Genomic DNA, 18152 nt, shown 5'->3' with positions numbered 1-18152 from the left:
GACAGTGCGGTAAATATTTTAGATGAAACAGTGGCAGAACTATGGCAAATAATTGCTGACTGTACAATTAAAAAGATGGGTGGTGAGAGTTATATTTGCATATGCTTATATTGATTAACAAAATAGGAACATTATTTAAAAAGTCTATATTATAAGCTCGACCATTCAGAATATCGACAACGTCTTTATCCACACGTGTCGAATGGCCACTTCAGCGAATGACCACGTCATCTAAGAAAAGAAATCGGTTGGCCGTTGTTTCACATCTGCCCTTTTCCCCACTGTAGTGTGATCTTGGAGTTAGTATATTTAGTTAGGGGGGTTTGGGGGGTACACCCCCCCACACACTTTAAAGCATTTGTTGTTTTGTGTCGTGTGTGTTTGGTCTACCTATTTCTTTCCCTTGGAAAGAAATAAATGATTTGACCATTCAGAATGTTGATGAAGATGTTGTCGACATTCTAAATGGTTGAGGTTATAATATAGACCCTTATTTGAAGACGAATAAATAAGTAGAGGTGAATATAGATGTTACTGAACTATGTAATTCAACTGTGAAGGTAAGGTGAAGAAAAAAGAAAATTTAAAGTGAAACTAAACTTATACTGCAATATTCTCAAATGGAAGTCAAGATGACGAGGAGGTAAAGTACTGACAGAGGTAATTTGGAAACAGACTAATTTCTTTTTTCCATTACTTTAAAATATGGATAGTGGAAATAAGGCAGTATATGTTTCATAGATCATACAGCAATTTGTTTTTCTGGATGAGGAAAGCACAGAGGGGAACGGTATAAAAAAGCTGAACAGGTGCTGTGCAGGGGAGTCTAAAACAAAATATAAACTCCACAGTGCAAATGTCTGTCTAAACAGAGGTCTCATTAGAAAAACCCCACTAAACAGGCATTATAAATTCTCAAAGAAGTTAAGGAAGGATTCTAAAATACTTGTTGGGAATCACAGATGTCAGCCATCTGTTCTTTAATGGAAGCATAGTTAAATGAGTGTCAAAAATTTGAACAAGGCAGGAAACGACTGTAGAAACCAGAGCCAAATAAGGGATCCAACACATTTCTCAAAGATTAAACCAAAAAATGCATTCATTTCCTTCTGTACATTTTTCTGAAATTAGGCTTCTTGGTAGAAATAAATCTCAACAATCTTGCCAGGGTAAGCTGTGTCCCTGGCCATTATAATAACTGTAGAAACCAAAGAGTTAATTTGATGGCATGTAGCTCTGGGTAAGGCTTGCCAGACTGGTGAGATAGCAGGCTCTGAAGATCACCAGTCTGAGAGGCTTTTCCAGACAGAGAGGCCAGAGCAAAGAAGTTAATAGAATGACCTCAGCTTTGCCCAAATGTGGTTTCTGTAGAAATTGGAGAATGACTAGAAAGGGAAGAAAGATGTAAAGGAGACCTGGAAGCCACATCTGGACTAGGGTATCCTTGAGACACAGTCCCAGAAGGAGAACCAGGGAAATTAAATTACTCCACCTGCAGTTGGTCAAGAAAGCAAACAGACTGCAGCGAGGCCTCTTCCCATCAGAGGGATCAATATTTCACCCCCATCTTTCTGAAGAACCACTTGTGTGGTATCAGCAGACATCTGCTGATCCTGGTCAATGGAAGGTGGCTTCTTCAGGAATTTGAGCAGCAACCAGAATGCAGTATGAAGACATGTCCTATTCTCATAACCTTAACAACTCCTGAAAGAGGGGGTGTAACAGCAAATCCCTCTCTGCTTGCTGCTATACCATACTACACTCCATGTTGTCCACAGTGATTAGCAATCATAAAACAGAATGCAATGACTGGCAGAAGGGAGCCTAGAAAGGGAGGTGCCTGAGTAGGTTCAATTCAGAAAGAAAAAGCACACCGCCTCTTCTCATGCAGTACATCTTGAAAATATTGGGAGATGATCCTCAATAACATGAGCAGCTCATTTAGACACACCGGTAACGGAATACGATTCTCCTTTCTTCCCTTTAGAAAACCTTTAAGGAAATAGGGAACAACTTCCTCAGAACAGAAACTTCCCTCCTTTTTACTAGTTTCTCTTCTGATAAGGAGAGTCTTGCTCAGAAAAATCTCTACCCTTGCAGGTGGACTTTTCAGAATAATGGCATTATCTCACCATAACCATGTCTAATCTGCCTTTGTTGGTGGTAGCTCAAGTGGACTGAAAGATCCCAAAAGAGAATAGGATACTCTCCCTAGCACCCTGGCCAAATTTCCCCTACTACCTTGGGTGTCTGTCTGGCTGTGGGTAAAGTGAATGGCAGACCCTTGTTGTGGTGACAGGCCTGTGCCCACCATCAAAACTCCTGTTGCAGGCAAGGAATAAGGGTAATTACTGTCTCCAGAGTGTGGCAATGCTGAGTCCAAACACTTTTTAGATGCCATTGTAGTTTCCTCATATGCAGTCTGGCATATGGAATTAGTAGAATGCAGGATGCCATGAAGCCCAAGGCCTGCAGGATTTTCCTTGCAGATAACTGTGTCTTTGTTGCCAACTTTTTGAAGTAAGAAGTCAGTTGCCTTTGTCTGGAGTGAGATAAGCCATCTGGGCAGTTGTATTTAAGCTTGCACCCAGGAATATTATCTCTTGAGAGGGTACTAGTTTTGATTTCTTTTTGTTTACTGTGTACCCTAGGCAAATTAGTAATCTTTTTACAAACACCAGATGCTTTAGAAGAATGTCTTTGTTCTCTGCCTGAATAAGGCAGTCGTCCAAGTAGGGATATATTTGAATTCTACTTCGTCTGCAAAACGCAATTACTGGTGCCAGGCATTTTGTGAAGACCCTGGGTGCAGTAGATAAGCCAAAGGGCAGTGCAGAGAATTGGTAGTTCATTGAGCCAGCTATGAATCTGAGGTATCCATGCAGGTATGCCTCTGAGGTCCAAAGTTACAAGCCAAGCCTTCTTGTCCAGCATGGGCAGAAGCTGTTGCAGAGTCAACATTTTGAATTTCGAAACGTCCAGAAAAGTATTTAGAATAGACAGGTCCAGAATTGGTCTCCATGCTTTGTCCTTTCTTGGTACTAAGAAAAGTCTTGAGTAGAATCCTTGTCCCTGCTCTTGTTGTGGTACTGGTTGAATGGCCCTCATGTCCATGAGAGATGAAACTTGCTTTTGTGCCTCCGCCCATTGATTGTGTGACAGGTCTGGCATACCTTTTGCCTTTGGAAGGGTGTGAAAGTGGAACCTGTAGCCCTGAGAGACTATATTTAGGACCCATTTGTCCTGGGTGATCGTGTGCCAATTTTGTGAAAAAAGTGCTAGTTTTCCCCCTAAGGGTGCTGCCAAAAGATAAGTGCTTGGCATTGGCAGAGGGAAGTCATTGGGACTGTTTCCTATATGGCTGTGATTTGTCTTCTCCGCTTTTGGAGGTAGAAGCACCCCATTGTTTGGGCCTGTATGAGCCCTAGGGCTGTTGTCTGCCTCTAGGGCGTCTGTATCTGCCTCTTTGTGGTCTGTCTGACACGGGAAAGGACAAATTCTTAGAAGGCCAGTTCCTGCTAAATCTGGGTGGCTGTACCTGCAAGAAATCTTTCACTGTCTGCACAGATTTAGCTTTATCCTCCATTTTCTTAAACACGTCTACTGGCTTAACACCAAACAAAGTATCATGCTGTAAAGGAGCATACAATAATTTTGCTTTAACATAATTAGGCAGAGTCTGTTCCTTTAACCAAGCATGCCTTCTAATAACAGAACCTGTTACAGCGGCCCTGCAAGAGGCCTCCAGCGAATCATAACCACATTGCAAAGTATGTTTTCTCACTTGTTCAGTTGCATGCAATAAATCCTGCAATTCCTTGTTCTCAGAACATTCAGAATTTGTCAACATTTTCTGTTTTAACAGAGACATTAAGTATTGCTGATATTTAAGCATATGAAACTGACAATTTAAAGCCCTTACAGCCAAGGTAGCAGAAGTGTAAACTTTCTTCCTCCATCTGTCCAGTGCCCTAGAATCTCTATCTGAGGGGACAGAGTTTTTTTGCAGTAGCAGCCTTGACCCCTTTGGGACCCTGAGAAATAGTTTCTGGATCAGCAGCAGGGTTTTTAATATAGAAATTTATGAGAATCTAAAACCCTGTAGTATCTGTCTGGCTTAACAGGTGCAGGAGGTAAAGAGTCGGGAGACAGGCCGGACTCTGAAAATACATCATCTACAATGTCTATTACAGGTGGAATAGCAAGAGGTCAGTGCTGAGGTAGTAAAAGAAAGTCTTGGAGCCTTTTCTTAGAATCTGAGTAATCTTGGCACTCCCAGTGGAAATGCTCCCTCATGGTATGCAGGGTTTCCCTAAAAGAGTGATCCTCAGGAGGAGAAGCTGAAGGAATAGATTCTTCAGCATCAGAATCCTTATAGGGAGGAACAGAATATCCCTGTTCTGAAGAAGAGTCAGAGGAAATAGAAACCTGATCAGAGGAATCATATTGAGTATCTTGCCTAGGCCTCTTATCAGGAGGGAGATGGGAACCCCTGATCAAAGTAATTAGGTCTTCGGCCATTTTGAGCATCTGTTTCTTAGGCATGGAAGTCTGCCATGGAAAATGCTGTACTTGTTTTCTTGTCTTTAAAACTGTTCTAGTCTTTGTCTTTGATGCTGAAGTTGGCTTGATATAAAGCTGTGCAGGTCTGAAAACACCCTCAGAAGCCTATGCCTGCTCAGCGGCTCCAGACTCATCGGAGGGATTAGTTTCCGAAGGCCCAATACCTTGAGTATCCAGAGGTCTAGCTGTCTCCACGTGGGAGTCGGAGGCAGCCTACGGCTCTGAGGTAGCGGGTATCAGGGGCTGCAAAAGCGCCTCACTGAGAACCGGCGACTGGGCCTAGAAGAGGCTTCGTCGGTTTTGGACCTTGGATGCCTATCCTTTTCTTTTTCCTTGCGCTTTTTATGAATTCCGGTCGTCGGTTGTTCCGACGGCATTATATAGTTAAACCTTTGGCCAAAGTAATGAAAAGCAAAATCGTACCGATGCTTAATAGTGCGTTGGTTAAATCTAGCACAAAACCGACAACTAGCTACATCGTGGTCAGGGCCTAGGCAAGGAATACAGTAAGAATGAAAATTCTTATGAGGTATTTGCTTCCCACAAGAAATACAATTGTTAACTTTTTCTGACATCGGTCTGGAGCAAGAAAAAAAGTTTCCCCAACAGGGTACTTAGCTTTATAGAAGACTTTGGATCTGAAATTCAATTTCGAAAATATCAGGAATCAGCCGACTGGCACTTGCTAACTGCTTTTGCTTCGGGCACCGCACGGCAAGAAAGACTGAAGAAAATGGCGTCGGCTGCATCTTTTATACCCCTGGCGCACTGACGTCAGGGAAGAGGCGACAGCAACTAACTGCAGGTAGCCTGCCAGCAGGATAACCCAAGTGTAATGACTGCAACAGTGAAACACGAACATCTTCATATCAGCTGTAGCAGCTGGCTCAAAAGGAGGCAGGGTGAGCTTTTCCAAAACATAGTTGAGATCCCATGCAGGTATTGATAGTTTTCTTGGAGGCCTTAAATTTTTGGCTCCTCTGAGGTACTGCCTCAGTAAAGGGTGAGAATAAAGTCGTGGCTCTGTATTGTAATGAGCCGAAATGGCAGAGGCATGAATTGTAATTGATGAAAAAGATAGGCCTTTGTCCAGCATCTCAGTTAAGTACTGCAAAATCTGAGGAATATTTGGTACGGCTGTATCAGTTCCTTGTGCCTGGTTCCAGGCACAGAATCTCTTCCATTTTCCAGCATAAGACTTTCTAGTACTAGGCCTTCTGGCTTCCAGAATGACATCCATCACAGCTTTACTGAGAGGTGTTTTTTGTATTACTACATTATCCGCCATGCTGCCAAGTTTAATGTCCTGAGTTGACTGTGCATGATCTGATTGTTTTGCTGGGACAGTAGTCGAGGTATTTGAGGTAAGGTCCAAGCCGGGTATAGAGATAAGTTCCTTAGTATTGGATACCAGTACTGGCGTGGCTAGTCTGGGGCAATCAGTATCATCTTTGGCTTCTCATGTCTGACCTTTAGGAGCACCTTGGGTAGGAGAGGCAGTGGAGGAAAGGCATATACTGATAGTTTTTTTCCAGCTGAAAGAGAGGGCGTCCACTTTCCATGCTTGTCTGTGATAAGTCCTTGTGCTGAATCTTTTTAGTTGATAAATGGGAAGGGAAGCAAATAGGTCTATGTCCGGGCATCCCCATTTTCTTGTTATCATGCTGAAGACTTGTGGGTCCAGGTGCCACTCGTGGGGATCCATGAGGTTTCTGCTTAGTTCGTCCGCCAGAGTATTTTCCTTTCCTGGCAGGAATTGTGCCTGCAGATGTACTTGGTAAGTCAAAGCTGTGTCCTTCAAGGTCATGGCTAGTCTGCAAAGGGGGTAAGAATGTGTACCCCCCCCCCCTGCTTGTTTATATACCACATGATCGTGGTGTTGTCTGTCTTTATCAGTAGTTGTCCCGGATGAAGTAGGTCCTTGAAGACTATCAGGGCATTTTGAACAGCTAACATCTCTTTCTGATTGATGTGAAGATGCATTTGGTTTGAGGACCATGTGCCATGAATGCCTCTTCCTGCCATGTGGGCTCCCCAGGCATAATCGGAAGCATCCGTTGCTAGTGTCTGCCTGGCCGGAGGTAATGTGAATGGCTGTCCCTTGTTCTGGTGACAAGCCTTTGCCCACCATCAAAACTCCTGTTGCAGGCAGGGAATGAAAGAAATGACCGTCTCCAGGCTGTGGCAATGTTGAGTCCAAACACTTTTTAGGTACCACTGAAGTTCCCTCATATGCAGTCTTGCATATGGAATTAGTAGGATGCAGGATGCCATGAAGCCCAAAGCCTGCAGAATTTTTCTTGCAGATAACTGGGCCTTTGTTGCCAACATTTTGAAATAAGTAGTCAGTTGCCTTTGTTTGTCTGGCGTGAGATAAGCCATCTGGGCAGTGGTATTCAAGCTTGCACCCAGGAATGTTATCTCTTGTGAGGGTACTAGTTTTGATTTCTTTTTGTTGACTGTGTACCCTAGGCATGTTAGAAGTCTTTTCACAAACTCCAGATGTTGAAGAAGAATGTCCTTGTTCTGTGCTTGAATGAGACAGTCGTCCAAGTAAGGATATATTTGTATACCTCTATCTGCAAAATGCGATTACTGGTGCCAGGCACTTTGTAAAGACCCTGGGCACAGTAGATAAGCCAAAGGGCAGTGCAGAGAATTGGTAATGCATTGAACCAGCCTTGAATCTGAGGTATCGTCTGCATGATTGTCTGACTGGAACATGCAGGTATGCCTCTTTTAGGTCTAAAGTCACAAGCCAAGCATTCTTGCTCAACATGGGCAGAAGCTGTTGCAAGGTCAACATTTTGAATTTTGGAATATCCAGGAAAGTGTTCAGGATAGATAGGTCCAGTATAGGCCTCCAGGCCTTGTCCTTTCTGGGTACCAAGAACAGCCTTGAGTAAAATCCTTGTCCCTGCTCTTCGTCTGGTACTTGTTGAATGGCCCCCATGTCCATGAGGAATGAGACTTGTTTTTGTGCCTCTGCCCATTGATTTTTTGGCAGATCTGGCCAGCCGTTTGCCTTTGGCATAGTATGGACACGGAACTTGTATCCTTGTGACACTATGTTTAGAACCCACTTGTCCTGGGTTATGATGTGCCAATTTTGAGCAAAAAGTGCTAATTTTCCCCCTAAGGGTACTGCCAGAAGATAAGTACTTGGTACAGGCAGGGGGAAGTCATTGGGACTGCTTTCTGTATGTTTGTGATCGGTCTTCTCCAGCTTTGGAGGTAGAAGCACCCCATTGCTTGGGCCTATAAGAACCTTGCGCCTGGGATCTGCCCCTAGGGCATCTGGGTCTGGCCCTCTGAGGTCTGTCTGACACAGGAAAGGACCAATCTTTTGTATGCCAGTGTCTACTAAACCTAGGTGGCTGTACTTGTAAAAATTATTTGACAGTTTGCATAGATTTAGCTTTGTCCTCCATTTTCTTTAACACCTCTTCTGCCTTAACACCAAACAAAGTATCATGCTGTAAAGGAGCATCTAGTAATTTAACTAACATGATCAGGCAGATTTTGTTCCTTTAACCAAGCATGCTCCTAATTACAGAACCCGTAACTGCGGCCCTGCAGGACGCCTCCAAAGAATCAAAACCACATTGCAAAGTATATTTTCCAGCTTGTTCTGCTGCATACAATAAAAATCCTGCATTTCTTTGTTTTCTGCACATTCAGAATTTAACAACATTTTCTGTTTAAACAATCCCATGACATGTTGCTGATACTTAAGCATATTGACAGTCTAAGGCCCTTATAGCCAAAGTTGCAGATGTGTAAACCTTTTTTTCTCCCATCTATCCAGTGCCCTTGAATTTCTGTCAGAGGGGGTTGGGTTTTTTGCAGTGGAAGCCTCAACTCCCTTTGGACCCTGTGAAATAGTTTCTGGGTCAGCAGCGGGGTTTTTAAAAAGAAATTTGTGAGAGTCAGGAACCCTGTAATATCTGTCAGGCTTAACAGGAGCTGGGGGGTAAGGAGTCAGGGGTCAGACTAAACTCCGAAAACACATCTACAATATCTAACACAGGTGGAATAGCTAGAGGCCTGTGCTGAGGTCGTAAAAGAAAATCCCTGAGCCTCTTTTTAGATTCTGAAAAATCTTGGCTCTCCCAGTGGAAGTGCTCCCTCATGGTATGCAAGGTTTCCCCAAAGGAATAGTCCCTCAGGAGGTGATGCTGAAGGAATACATTCTTCAGCATCATAATCCTCATAGGGGTGAAGAGAATATTCCTGATCAGAAGAGGAATCAGAAGAAATAGAAACCTGATCTGAAGATTCAGTCAGTGTCTTGCCTAGGCCTCTTATCAGGAGGGCGATGGGAACCCCTGATGAAGGTAATCAAGTCTTCGGCCATTTTGAGCATCTGTTTTTTGGGCATAGAGGCCTGTCCACGTGGCTCTTGAGTTTGTTTCCTTGCTTTAGAAGGTGTTTTAGTCTTTGATGCTGAATTCGGTTTACTGTAAAGATGTTTAGGTCTCACTACACCCTCAGAAGCCGGTACCTGCCCAGCGGCTCCGGACCCATCTGAGGGATTAGCGTCCGAGGCTCCAATACCTTGAGTATCCAGTGGCATGGCTGACTCCCACGTGGGAGTTGGTAGCGGGCTGTGACTCTAAAGTAGCCGGCATCAGGGGCTGCAAAAGCGCCTCACTGAGAACCGGCGACTGGCTTAGGAGAAGCTTCGTCGTCGGTTTTGGGCCTCGGTTGTTTTTCTTTTTCTTTGCATTTTTTGTGAACTCCGGTAGTCGGATGGCTATCAGATGACATTTCAGGATAATTAAACCGGCGTCCAAAAATGTTTAAAGCAAAATCATACTGACACTTAATAGTGCGTTGGTTAAATCTAGCACAAAACTGACAACCAGAAACTTTGTGATCAGGGCCTACGCAAGGAATACAGTAAGAATGAAAGTCCTTAGGAGGTATTTGCTTTCCACAAGAAATACAATTAACTTTTTCTGACATCGGTCTGGAGCAAGAAAAAAGTTTCCCCAACGGGGTACTTAGCTTTATTGAAGACTTCGGATCTGAAACTCAAACATAAAAATCTCAGGAGTCGGCCGACCGGCATTTGCGAATTGCTTCTGCTTCGGGCACCGCGCGGCATGAAAGACTGAAGAAAATGGCGTCGGCTGCTTCTTTTATACCCCTGATGTCAGGGAAGGGGCAACAGCAACCAATGCAGGACCCAAGACTTTGGAATTCAGGCCAGCTGAGGGCAACCTGCCAGCAGGATTACCCAAATGTAATGACTGCAACAGTGAAACACGAAGAACATCTGTACTATGTTCTTCATGTTTCACTGTTGCAGTCATCATCTGTAGGAGTATTCTCAAAGCTGAGGAGAGGGGTGGAGGATAGGTTAGAGTCCTAGGCATGGGTCCGCAGGCCCTGCAAAACTGCAGAGGCAAACCCTGCCCTAGACTTAGAAAAAGCAGGTAGGTGGTAATGCTCTGTAAAGGTATGGACTGAGGTCCAGGTGGCAGCTTCCAAGATGCCCTGGTGGTATGGATTTTAATAGAGAAGAAAGCGAGGCCACTATTGAGCAACTCGGGTAGGTAATCCAAGATAAGAGCAATGGAAGGATGGGAGGTACTGGCCCCTTTGGACTGGTTCCATGAGCAGAGTTTTTTCCATTTCTCTGCGTATGATTTTCTGGTGCTGGGCCTTCTGGCCTCTGTGATGATGTCTAGGACCTGTTTGCTTAACAGGGACCCCTTGTTAGCTTTTAAGGTACAAGCCATGCTGAAAGATTGAGAGTCTAAGTCTGGGTGCAGAATCTTCCCCCTCACCTGGGTCAAGAGGTCTGAGATCAGGGGAAGCTGCTTGGGGGGGCTGTAAGGTCATACTGCGCAGTAAAGGGTACCAATGCTGTTTGGGCCAATCTGGAGCAATGAGGATGGCCTTTGGTCTCTCCTCCCTTATTTTGATCAGTACCTTGGGAATAAGAGGCAGAGGAAGGAACGTGTACACAAAGTTACAGGGGAAGGTCAAGGCATTCACCCTCCATGCTAAGAAGTGATACTCCCTGGTACAGAATCTTTGCAGCTGGTGGTTGAGGTGTGAGGCAGAGAGATCCACTTCCAGAGTTCCCCACTCCTGAGTGATTTGCAGAAAGATTTCCCTGTGGAGCTGCCATTCGTAGGGGTGCAGTAAGTTTCTGCTTAGCTGCTCTGCCAGGATGTTATTGACCCCTGGTAGGTATTGGGCAAGTAGACGTAGACCCATTGAGGTGGCTGTAAGCCAGAGGTTCATGGCTAACCTGCACAGGGGGATAAGACCTGGTCCCCCCCCCCCCGTTTGTTGATGTACCACATTACTGTGGTGTTTGTTTTTATATGGAGAACCCCTGGCCTGAGATGGGGTTTGAAGGATGTCAGAGCGTTTTGTACTGCCATCATTTCTTTCTGACTGATGTGCAAGACAAGTTGCTGGGCATCCCAAAGACCTTGGGTGCACCTGCCTGCTAGGTGAGTGATCCAAGCAATGTCTGAGGCGTTGGTTGTGATGGTTTGGAGGGAAGGGAGGAGGATGATGGGAAGACCCTTGTTCCTGGCCCAGGCCTCTGTCCACCAGAGAAACTTGGCTCTTATACATGGGATCAGAGGGAGAGAGGTCTCTAGGAACTGAGAGTGCTGGCACCAAAGGTTCTTTAAATACCACTGAAGTTTTCTCATGTGAAGCCTGGCCAGGGGAATGAGAAGGGTGCAAGATGCCATGTATCCCAGGGCTTGCAGGAACTTCCTCGCAGTGAGGTGACTTCTGGAAGCCAGCTGGGTAAAGTAGAGATGCAGGAAGCTTTGCTTTTCTGGGGATAGGAAGGCCATTTGGGATGCTGTGTCTAGCACAGCTCCCAAGAAAATGATCTTCCTGGTTGGGTTTTGTGCTTTAACAGAGAGAAGGTCCAGGAGAAGCTTTTCTTTGCACTCTGCCTGAATGAAGCAGTCATCCAGGTAAGGGTAAATCTGTATAGTTCTCTGTCTGCAGAATGCTATGGTCAGGGCCAAGCATTTGGTGAATACTCTGGGAGCACTAGATAAGCCAAAGGGCAGTACAGAGAACTGAAAGTGTTGTGAGCCTGCTCTAAAGCGCAGGAATTTTCTGCATGATTCCCTGATGTGGAGGTAGGCATCTTTTAGGTCTAGGCTCACAATCCAGGCATTTTTTTTTTTGTTAACACAGGCAGCAGCTGGTGCAAAGTTAGCATTTTGAAGCTGGGGACCACCAGGGTGGTGTTCAGAATGGATAGATCCAGGATGGGGAGCCAAGTGCCCTCTTTTCTTTACAAGGAATAGTCTGGAATAAAAGCCTTTGCCGGTTTGATCTGAGGGGACAGGTACTATTGCCCTCTGGGATGAGAGCATGAACCTGTTTCAATGCCTTTACCCACTGATTTGGAGGTAAGTCTGGGTACCCTCTTGGAATTGGGAGTTTGCTGAAAGAGAATCTGCATCCCTGAAAAATGATCTTTAAGGCACATTAGTCCTTTGTCACAGAAATCCAATTGTCTTTGAAGAGGGAGAGCCTACCTCCTAGTTTTTGATGAGAGAAGGAACGGTAGTCATTGTGTTTGCCAGGTTGGCTTAGAACTCCCTGCCTTAGAGACGGAAGTGGTCCATTGTTTGTTTCTCTGCTGACCCTGGGATGGGGCTGGATGGTCTATCCCTGCGGGGCTTACCTTAGGGCTGCATGCTAGGTGCAGGGAAGGCCCAGTGCTTAGAGGGAAAGTTCCTGCAAAATCTGGGAGGTTGAACTTTAATGAAATCTTTTACTGTTTACATAGATTTTGCTTTGTCTTCCATCTTTTTAAGCACCTCTTCTGCTTTTTCCCCAAACAAGCACTCCTTATCTGGGGGTGAATCAAAAAGTTTAGACTTGACATGATCAGGGATAGGTTGTTCCTTCAGCCATAAATGTCTCCTAATAACAGATCCTGTCACTGCTGCCCTGCTAGAGGCTTCTAGGGCATATCCACATTGTAATTAGTGTTTGGCCACTTGACAAGTAGAGTGCAGTAAATCTGCTCTTTTGAATTGGCAGAGTCAGGAAAGGTAGCATTCTTCTGTTTTAATTGTTCCAAAATATGCTGTTGATATTTTAACATATGGAACTGACAACTAAGTTGTCTGACAGCTAAGGTTGTAGAGGTGTATGCTTTTTTACCCCATCTGTCCAGAGCTCTGGAGTCCTTGTCAGAAGGAAGAGGATTCTTGGCTGAACTAGTATTAGCTCCTTTAGGTCCCTGTGTAATGACCTCTGAGTCTGCAATAGGAGTTCTGTACAAATATTTGTGAAAATGAGGTACTCTGTAATACCTGTCAGGTTTACTGGGAGCAGGAGGGAGGGCGTTAGGGGCTAAGCTGGATTCATGGAAAACACCATCCACCAATTCTAAAATACTCAGATTCCTCAGAATCCTGTTCTGTCAATTTCTGGGGAAGGGTGCCTTTTCCTTTTAGAACTAGTGGCCCGACTACCCCAGATAAGGGAGATGAGATCCTCCGCCATTTTAAGCATTTGTGCTTGGGGTGGTGGAGCAGTAGCAAGATGGTGGCTAGAAGCAGATTTCCTCTAGGAGAGGCCTGGTTTCTAGGCTTGAGAGAATCCGGTCTGAGAGAAACAGTAGTCGGATGCGAGGACATCTGTTTTTGTCTAGACTTGGTAGTGCGAAAGGCCTCCTTGGAAGCCAGTGCCGGCGTCGCAGCTCCAGACCCAACCGAGGGCAGAGACAGCCAAAGGCTTGGAAGACGAAGAAGACTTCTCTGACATACCAGACTCAACTCCAAAAGGGTCTCGGTAGAAGCTTGCGTAGATATCGAATTAGGCATCAGGGGCTGCGAAAGCGCCTCACTCAATTCCAGAGAAATGACGACGTGCTTAGCGGTAGCGTCGTCGGAAGGCTTAGCCTTGTGTGGTCTGTCTCTATCTTTATCTCTGCATTTTTTCAGAATGTCCACAGATTGTTGGCTGGCGGACGCCATATTGTAATGCGAAGACAGAACACGAAGATAACTGTCTACAAAAAAGAGCTCTACGGCAAATGGTTCACGCATTAAAGAGGGCACAGAATCGATAATGGGGGAAGTTGTAGTCTGGGCCTAAACAAGTGACGCAGTAAGAATGGAAGTCTTGGTGTGGTATCTGCTTTCCACAGGCAAGACAATTGTTAACTTTTTCGGACATCGGTTAGTGCAAGAAAAAAGGATCCCCAACGGGGTACTTAGCCTTAGACATTTTCAGCTGAAATTCAACTTCTGGTAACGACCGGCACTCATGCGAACTGCTTCTGCTACGGGCTCCACGGCAAGAAAGACTGATGTAATGACATCAGCTGCCCTTGCTTTATAGCACTGATGACCTGATGTCAGACTACCGGCGACAGCAGCTGACACAAAAAAACACAGACTCTGGTATTCGGGCTGGCCAAGGGCTACCACAGCAGGTATAACCCACAGGTGACGACTGCAACAGCGAAACACAAATAACATTTACAATGCATCTTAAGTATACGGGACACTCTTGTGGAAAACAGACATCACAATGATTACTTAAATATATGCTGGGTCTACCCAATTAAGCTGAAAGTAAAGCATTCAAAATCCACTCATAATATTACATCAAAACTTTGGCACACTGCATGCAGAAGAGGTTAAATTATGAAACCTGAAAAAGCAACACCTATATTTAACTCTGTATGAATTCAGAAATAAGTCATCTGAACATTGGCTTTGTAGGGTGGCAAGCACCCCCCATCAACCCCCTATTATATTCAAAAACTCTTGAGACTGCACAACTTCAAGGAAGAAAGCACAATCACTCACTCTCTTCCACAGGGATGTTTAGTCTTGCAATATTAGAGGCCTCGTAACAAAAATATTTTGAGGATTATCAGCCTGCATGTGTTTTGTAGAAAATTATTTCTCAAGTTGTTTAGATGGTGATTTCAAGTACCCCAGTCTTCTGTGACAACAGTATTTCTACTGTGACATCAGACTGCAATTTATTATAAGGTTGCAAATAAATTAAGCAGATGCTCTAACAGTGAGTCAGTCACCAAAGTAAGGACAAATTATTCATGTTGGATAAATACCAAAAGATCAGCCCTCCACTTCCCCCACCATCCACCAAAGTAGCACTAAAGCATGAGAAGACATGGGTCTTTAGTCAGTCTTCCTGAACAATAACCTTCAAAAAAAAAAAAAAAAATTTAACATCCTAACAAAATGTAATAAACCACAGAAAATGGAATTCAGTGTTGAAGTAAATATAGTAGAGAACACTAAAATCCAACAGAACAGCATAAATTAAACACTTAAAGAAAAGCTACAGCAGCTGTGCTAACCGGATAAATCTTAGATACAAATCTTTACTCACGACCAAATGCTGAAATTCTAAACTTCAAAAAGAGAAACAAGTGTGAATTTGGGTGAAAGTATGCTACATCTAACTGTGCAGCTTCTCAGAGTACTAGTTTTTACATAACTGGAAGGGGTACATGTCAGGGATGGAGGGGAAAATTATTACCAGTTTTCTTTGCATTGCATTTTATTTTTGGGCAACTGATACATGCAAACTTCAGTCTCTCACTTGCGACAGGGACCAAACTTGCACAATCTAGGAAAGTCTGTGGGTAAAGAGAAAGATCAAGAAATAAAGACTTTCTGTCACACAGAACTGATGGTCACTTCCACTGCTACTCTACACTCTGTTTTTTAAGGACAGTGATTCAAGTCAGGGAAGGGAGAAAGGACATCACTCATCAACCTGCATGTGAATGAGCACCCACACCATCCTCTGAGATACTGTCAATCATGGGACCGGTGAGAAAAAATTAACAGTGTGGGGAAAAAAAACAGAAAATACATTATGTACAGCTATGCAAACCCCATAAAGAAAAAGGAAACATGAGGTTATACCTTTCCCTTCCCATTACTTCATTAGTAAAGGGTAGGTAGCTAAAAATCCATTAGAGAACAGGCCAAATTAAGTCTCTTGGTGTGCACATTTATTAATGGTTTCATAACTGATATTATATGATGAGGTTCACAGAATGTTAAAGCTAGGGAAAAGGGAACTAGTACTCAATTTTAAAATTTTTAGTTAATTAACTCAAGTCTCTAAGTTCCTCACCTGTTTCCACTCTCTTTAAAATGTTCATCCTCGCTGTCAGATCCAGCTTCAGCCACAGACTTCATTGCTTTGAACTTCTTGTTCTTGGCTTCTGTTTTGCGAATGTTCACCAGCACTTTATGACAGTCTTCAGGAAGCATGCTTTTTACAAGATCAAACCTAGAATGATGGTAAAACTAAATTAACTTTTATTACCTTGTATTCTGAGCAGCAAGTTCAGAAAATGACCCAATACTTGTAAAACAGGGAGATCAAAATTTTAACCTTGGAAAACACTACACAGACAGCATTAGATGTACGGGAAGGCTGACTAGCAAAGAACAGCATCACAGCAAAAGTAGCTACACTGAGCCTATGTAACTCCAACACCACATTCCAAAATACTCGTGGAAGAATTGCTAAAGTCTTGCACTGAGAAGAAACGTTATGAGTAGCCTATAGTTAAATACCTCCAAATATCCACATGAGATAGAGTGGAATGTCAATATTTACTGAACAGGTATGTGAAACAGACCAAAAATCGGCACCTTTCTTTTATAACCGGAGTACAAAAACGTATGCATTTTTACAAATATATGTACACGTGTGTGCATATGTTTATCTGGTTACAGTTAACTTGGTCAAATCACATTTGTGCAACTTAACTGCTTTCAGTTTTGAGCAAAAATAATGTTTAGGTGAACTCTGTCTTGGGTGGGTTCTGCTTGATAAGGTTAAGTGGCATTTTGGGAGTTTGTGAGGAAGTGCCTGTGTTTTAGGGTTACAGTAAGGGTTAGGTGAGTGTTTGACAGTGGTTTCAGGGCAGATTTAATGTGCAAGAGATTGTTAGGGGATAGGTGCAGTGTCTGTATGAGAGTTGTAAGTGTCTGAGCTGTCTTGTGTAGTGATAGTGTTATGTAAAGAGATTTTTTTTTAACATAAGCTGCATATCACGGCTGGGGCTAAGTTAGCTTGCATTACAAAGGTGGAGTGGGTGGGTGGGGCTACAACCATATTTAATTTCAGGTTTAAAAAGTGGCTATGTACAAGCATATCACAAACAGCTCCCCTAAGGAATATTAAATGATGGCTTAAGTTTATTTCTTAAAAATCTCATCCTGTCTCAAAATACCAATATTCCTTTATACTGCTACTAATTTTATCACTTAAAATATATGTGGGAACCAAAAATATATTAGACTCATTCTTCACAGCAGTCCTATCCTTTTTCGCTTTAAAATAAGAGATACTATTTGTTGAGCTAATAACATGTTAATATGAATGACATATCTTACCATAACCATATTCATGATTTAAAACCATTCTATAATTATACTACCTTCATTTAAAAAGCTTCACATTCACTTCATAATGTTTTTATTTTAATAAACCCCCTTTAGGAAGAGACTTAATTAAATGATGGGGGAAACAACTGCTAGCATGCAAAAAAAAAATCAATGCTAGCAGTACCCTTCCTATGCATCTTTATGACAATCTTTCCCCAATTAAACTTCTTAAAGTTGCATATAAAAAAAATCAACTTGTTGCTTATAAACTCCCCTTGGTAAAGGAGAAACTCAACCTATTACTCCCTGAACTATTAAATGCATCTGTGGTATCTATCCCCTTGACTCACAAAAATCAAACCAAGAAAACATTTATATACCGCAAAATACTTTTTATAAAAGTCATGACTATAAATATACTCAACCTCAAACAAAGCCCTAACCAAATTAGCATACATTTGAGCGTATGGTGCTCAGACTGCATTGCCCTCAACTGATAAATATTACCATCAAATGCAAAACTATTCAACAAGCAAACAAAAGTAAAAATTCAATAACTAACAAACCAACCATACATAAATCACCTAAAAAAGTTAGCTTCAGCTCTATAACCATGTTTAACACTAGTGAATAAGGGGTTAACAATCCAATACATATTCTCAGACCATTTAAGCTTCTTAATTATATCAAATAAATCACCTGAATTAATACACGAGGGGACCTTCTTAACATAATCACATCAAAAACAGTATGTAAAAATAAGCCAATATTACTAAAAAAACTATTACAGGAAGACACAATCAGCCTACAATGGAGACTGTTAAGTACTTGTACATCTTAAGGAGGCACTAAAAAAATAACAGTTCTATAATTCTTGTTCATAACCTTTTCCTTTCTGTCATCAAAATAACCCAATCTCATAATGTTATGTAAAAGTTTCAAGGAGCACTGTACCTTTTTCATACAAATCACCATCAATCAATAAACATTCTAATAATTTAAATGCTCATAACACATGCTTAAATATTGTGTACAAGTTAATACTAGTATGTTACTCTTATCTGAAGGCTTAAACATTAGCTCACTATTTTAATACATTCCAGTCATCATTCGATAAGTAACATTTTTTAAACTATTTATACAATGTTCCACTTCATATAAAATAATTGCAGAAAACTGCTTAAGTCATTA

At 42.8% G+C, this 18152-nt stretch overlaps 1 protein-coding gene across 1 annotated transcript in view; it reads right to left on the bottom strand.

The window, feature by feature from the left end:
* RRP12 (ribosomal RNA processing 12 homolog) overlaps positions 1 to 18152 on the bottom strand; it is a 1805151-nt gene that overhangs the window by 275854 nt on the left and 1511145 nt on the right. The window contains exon 31 of the mRNA XM_044056239.1: positions 15697 to 15855. Within this exon, the coding sequence (XP_043912174.1) occupies positions 15697 to 15855 (159 nt within the window). The remainder of the gene's footprint in view (positions 1 to 15696; positions 15856 to 18152) is intronic.

The sequence above is a fragment of the Protopterus annectens genome, chromosome 14.part0 (assembly GCF_019279795.1).
Source record: "Protopterus annectens isolate FY-2018-M chromosome 14.part0, PAN1.0, whole genome shotgun sequence".
Classification (NCBI taxonomy): Eukaryota; Metazoa; Chordata; order Ceratodontiformes; family Protopteridae; genus Protopterus; species Protopterus annectens.
The sequence above is the reverse complement of the archived record's forward strand: the minus strand, read 5'-3'. Positions and strand labels throughout refer to the sequence as shown.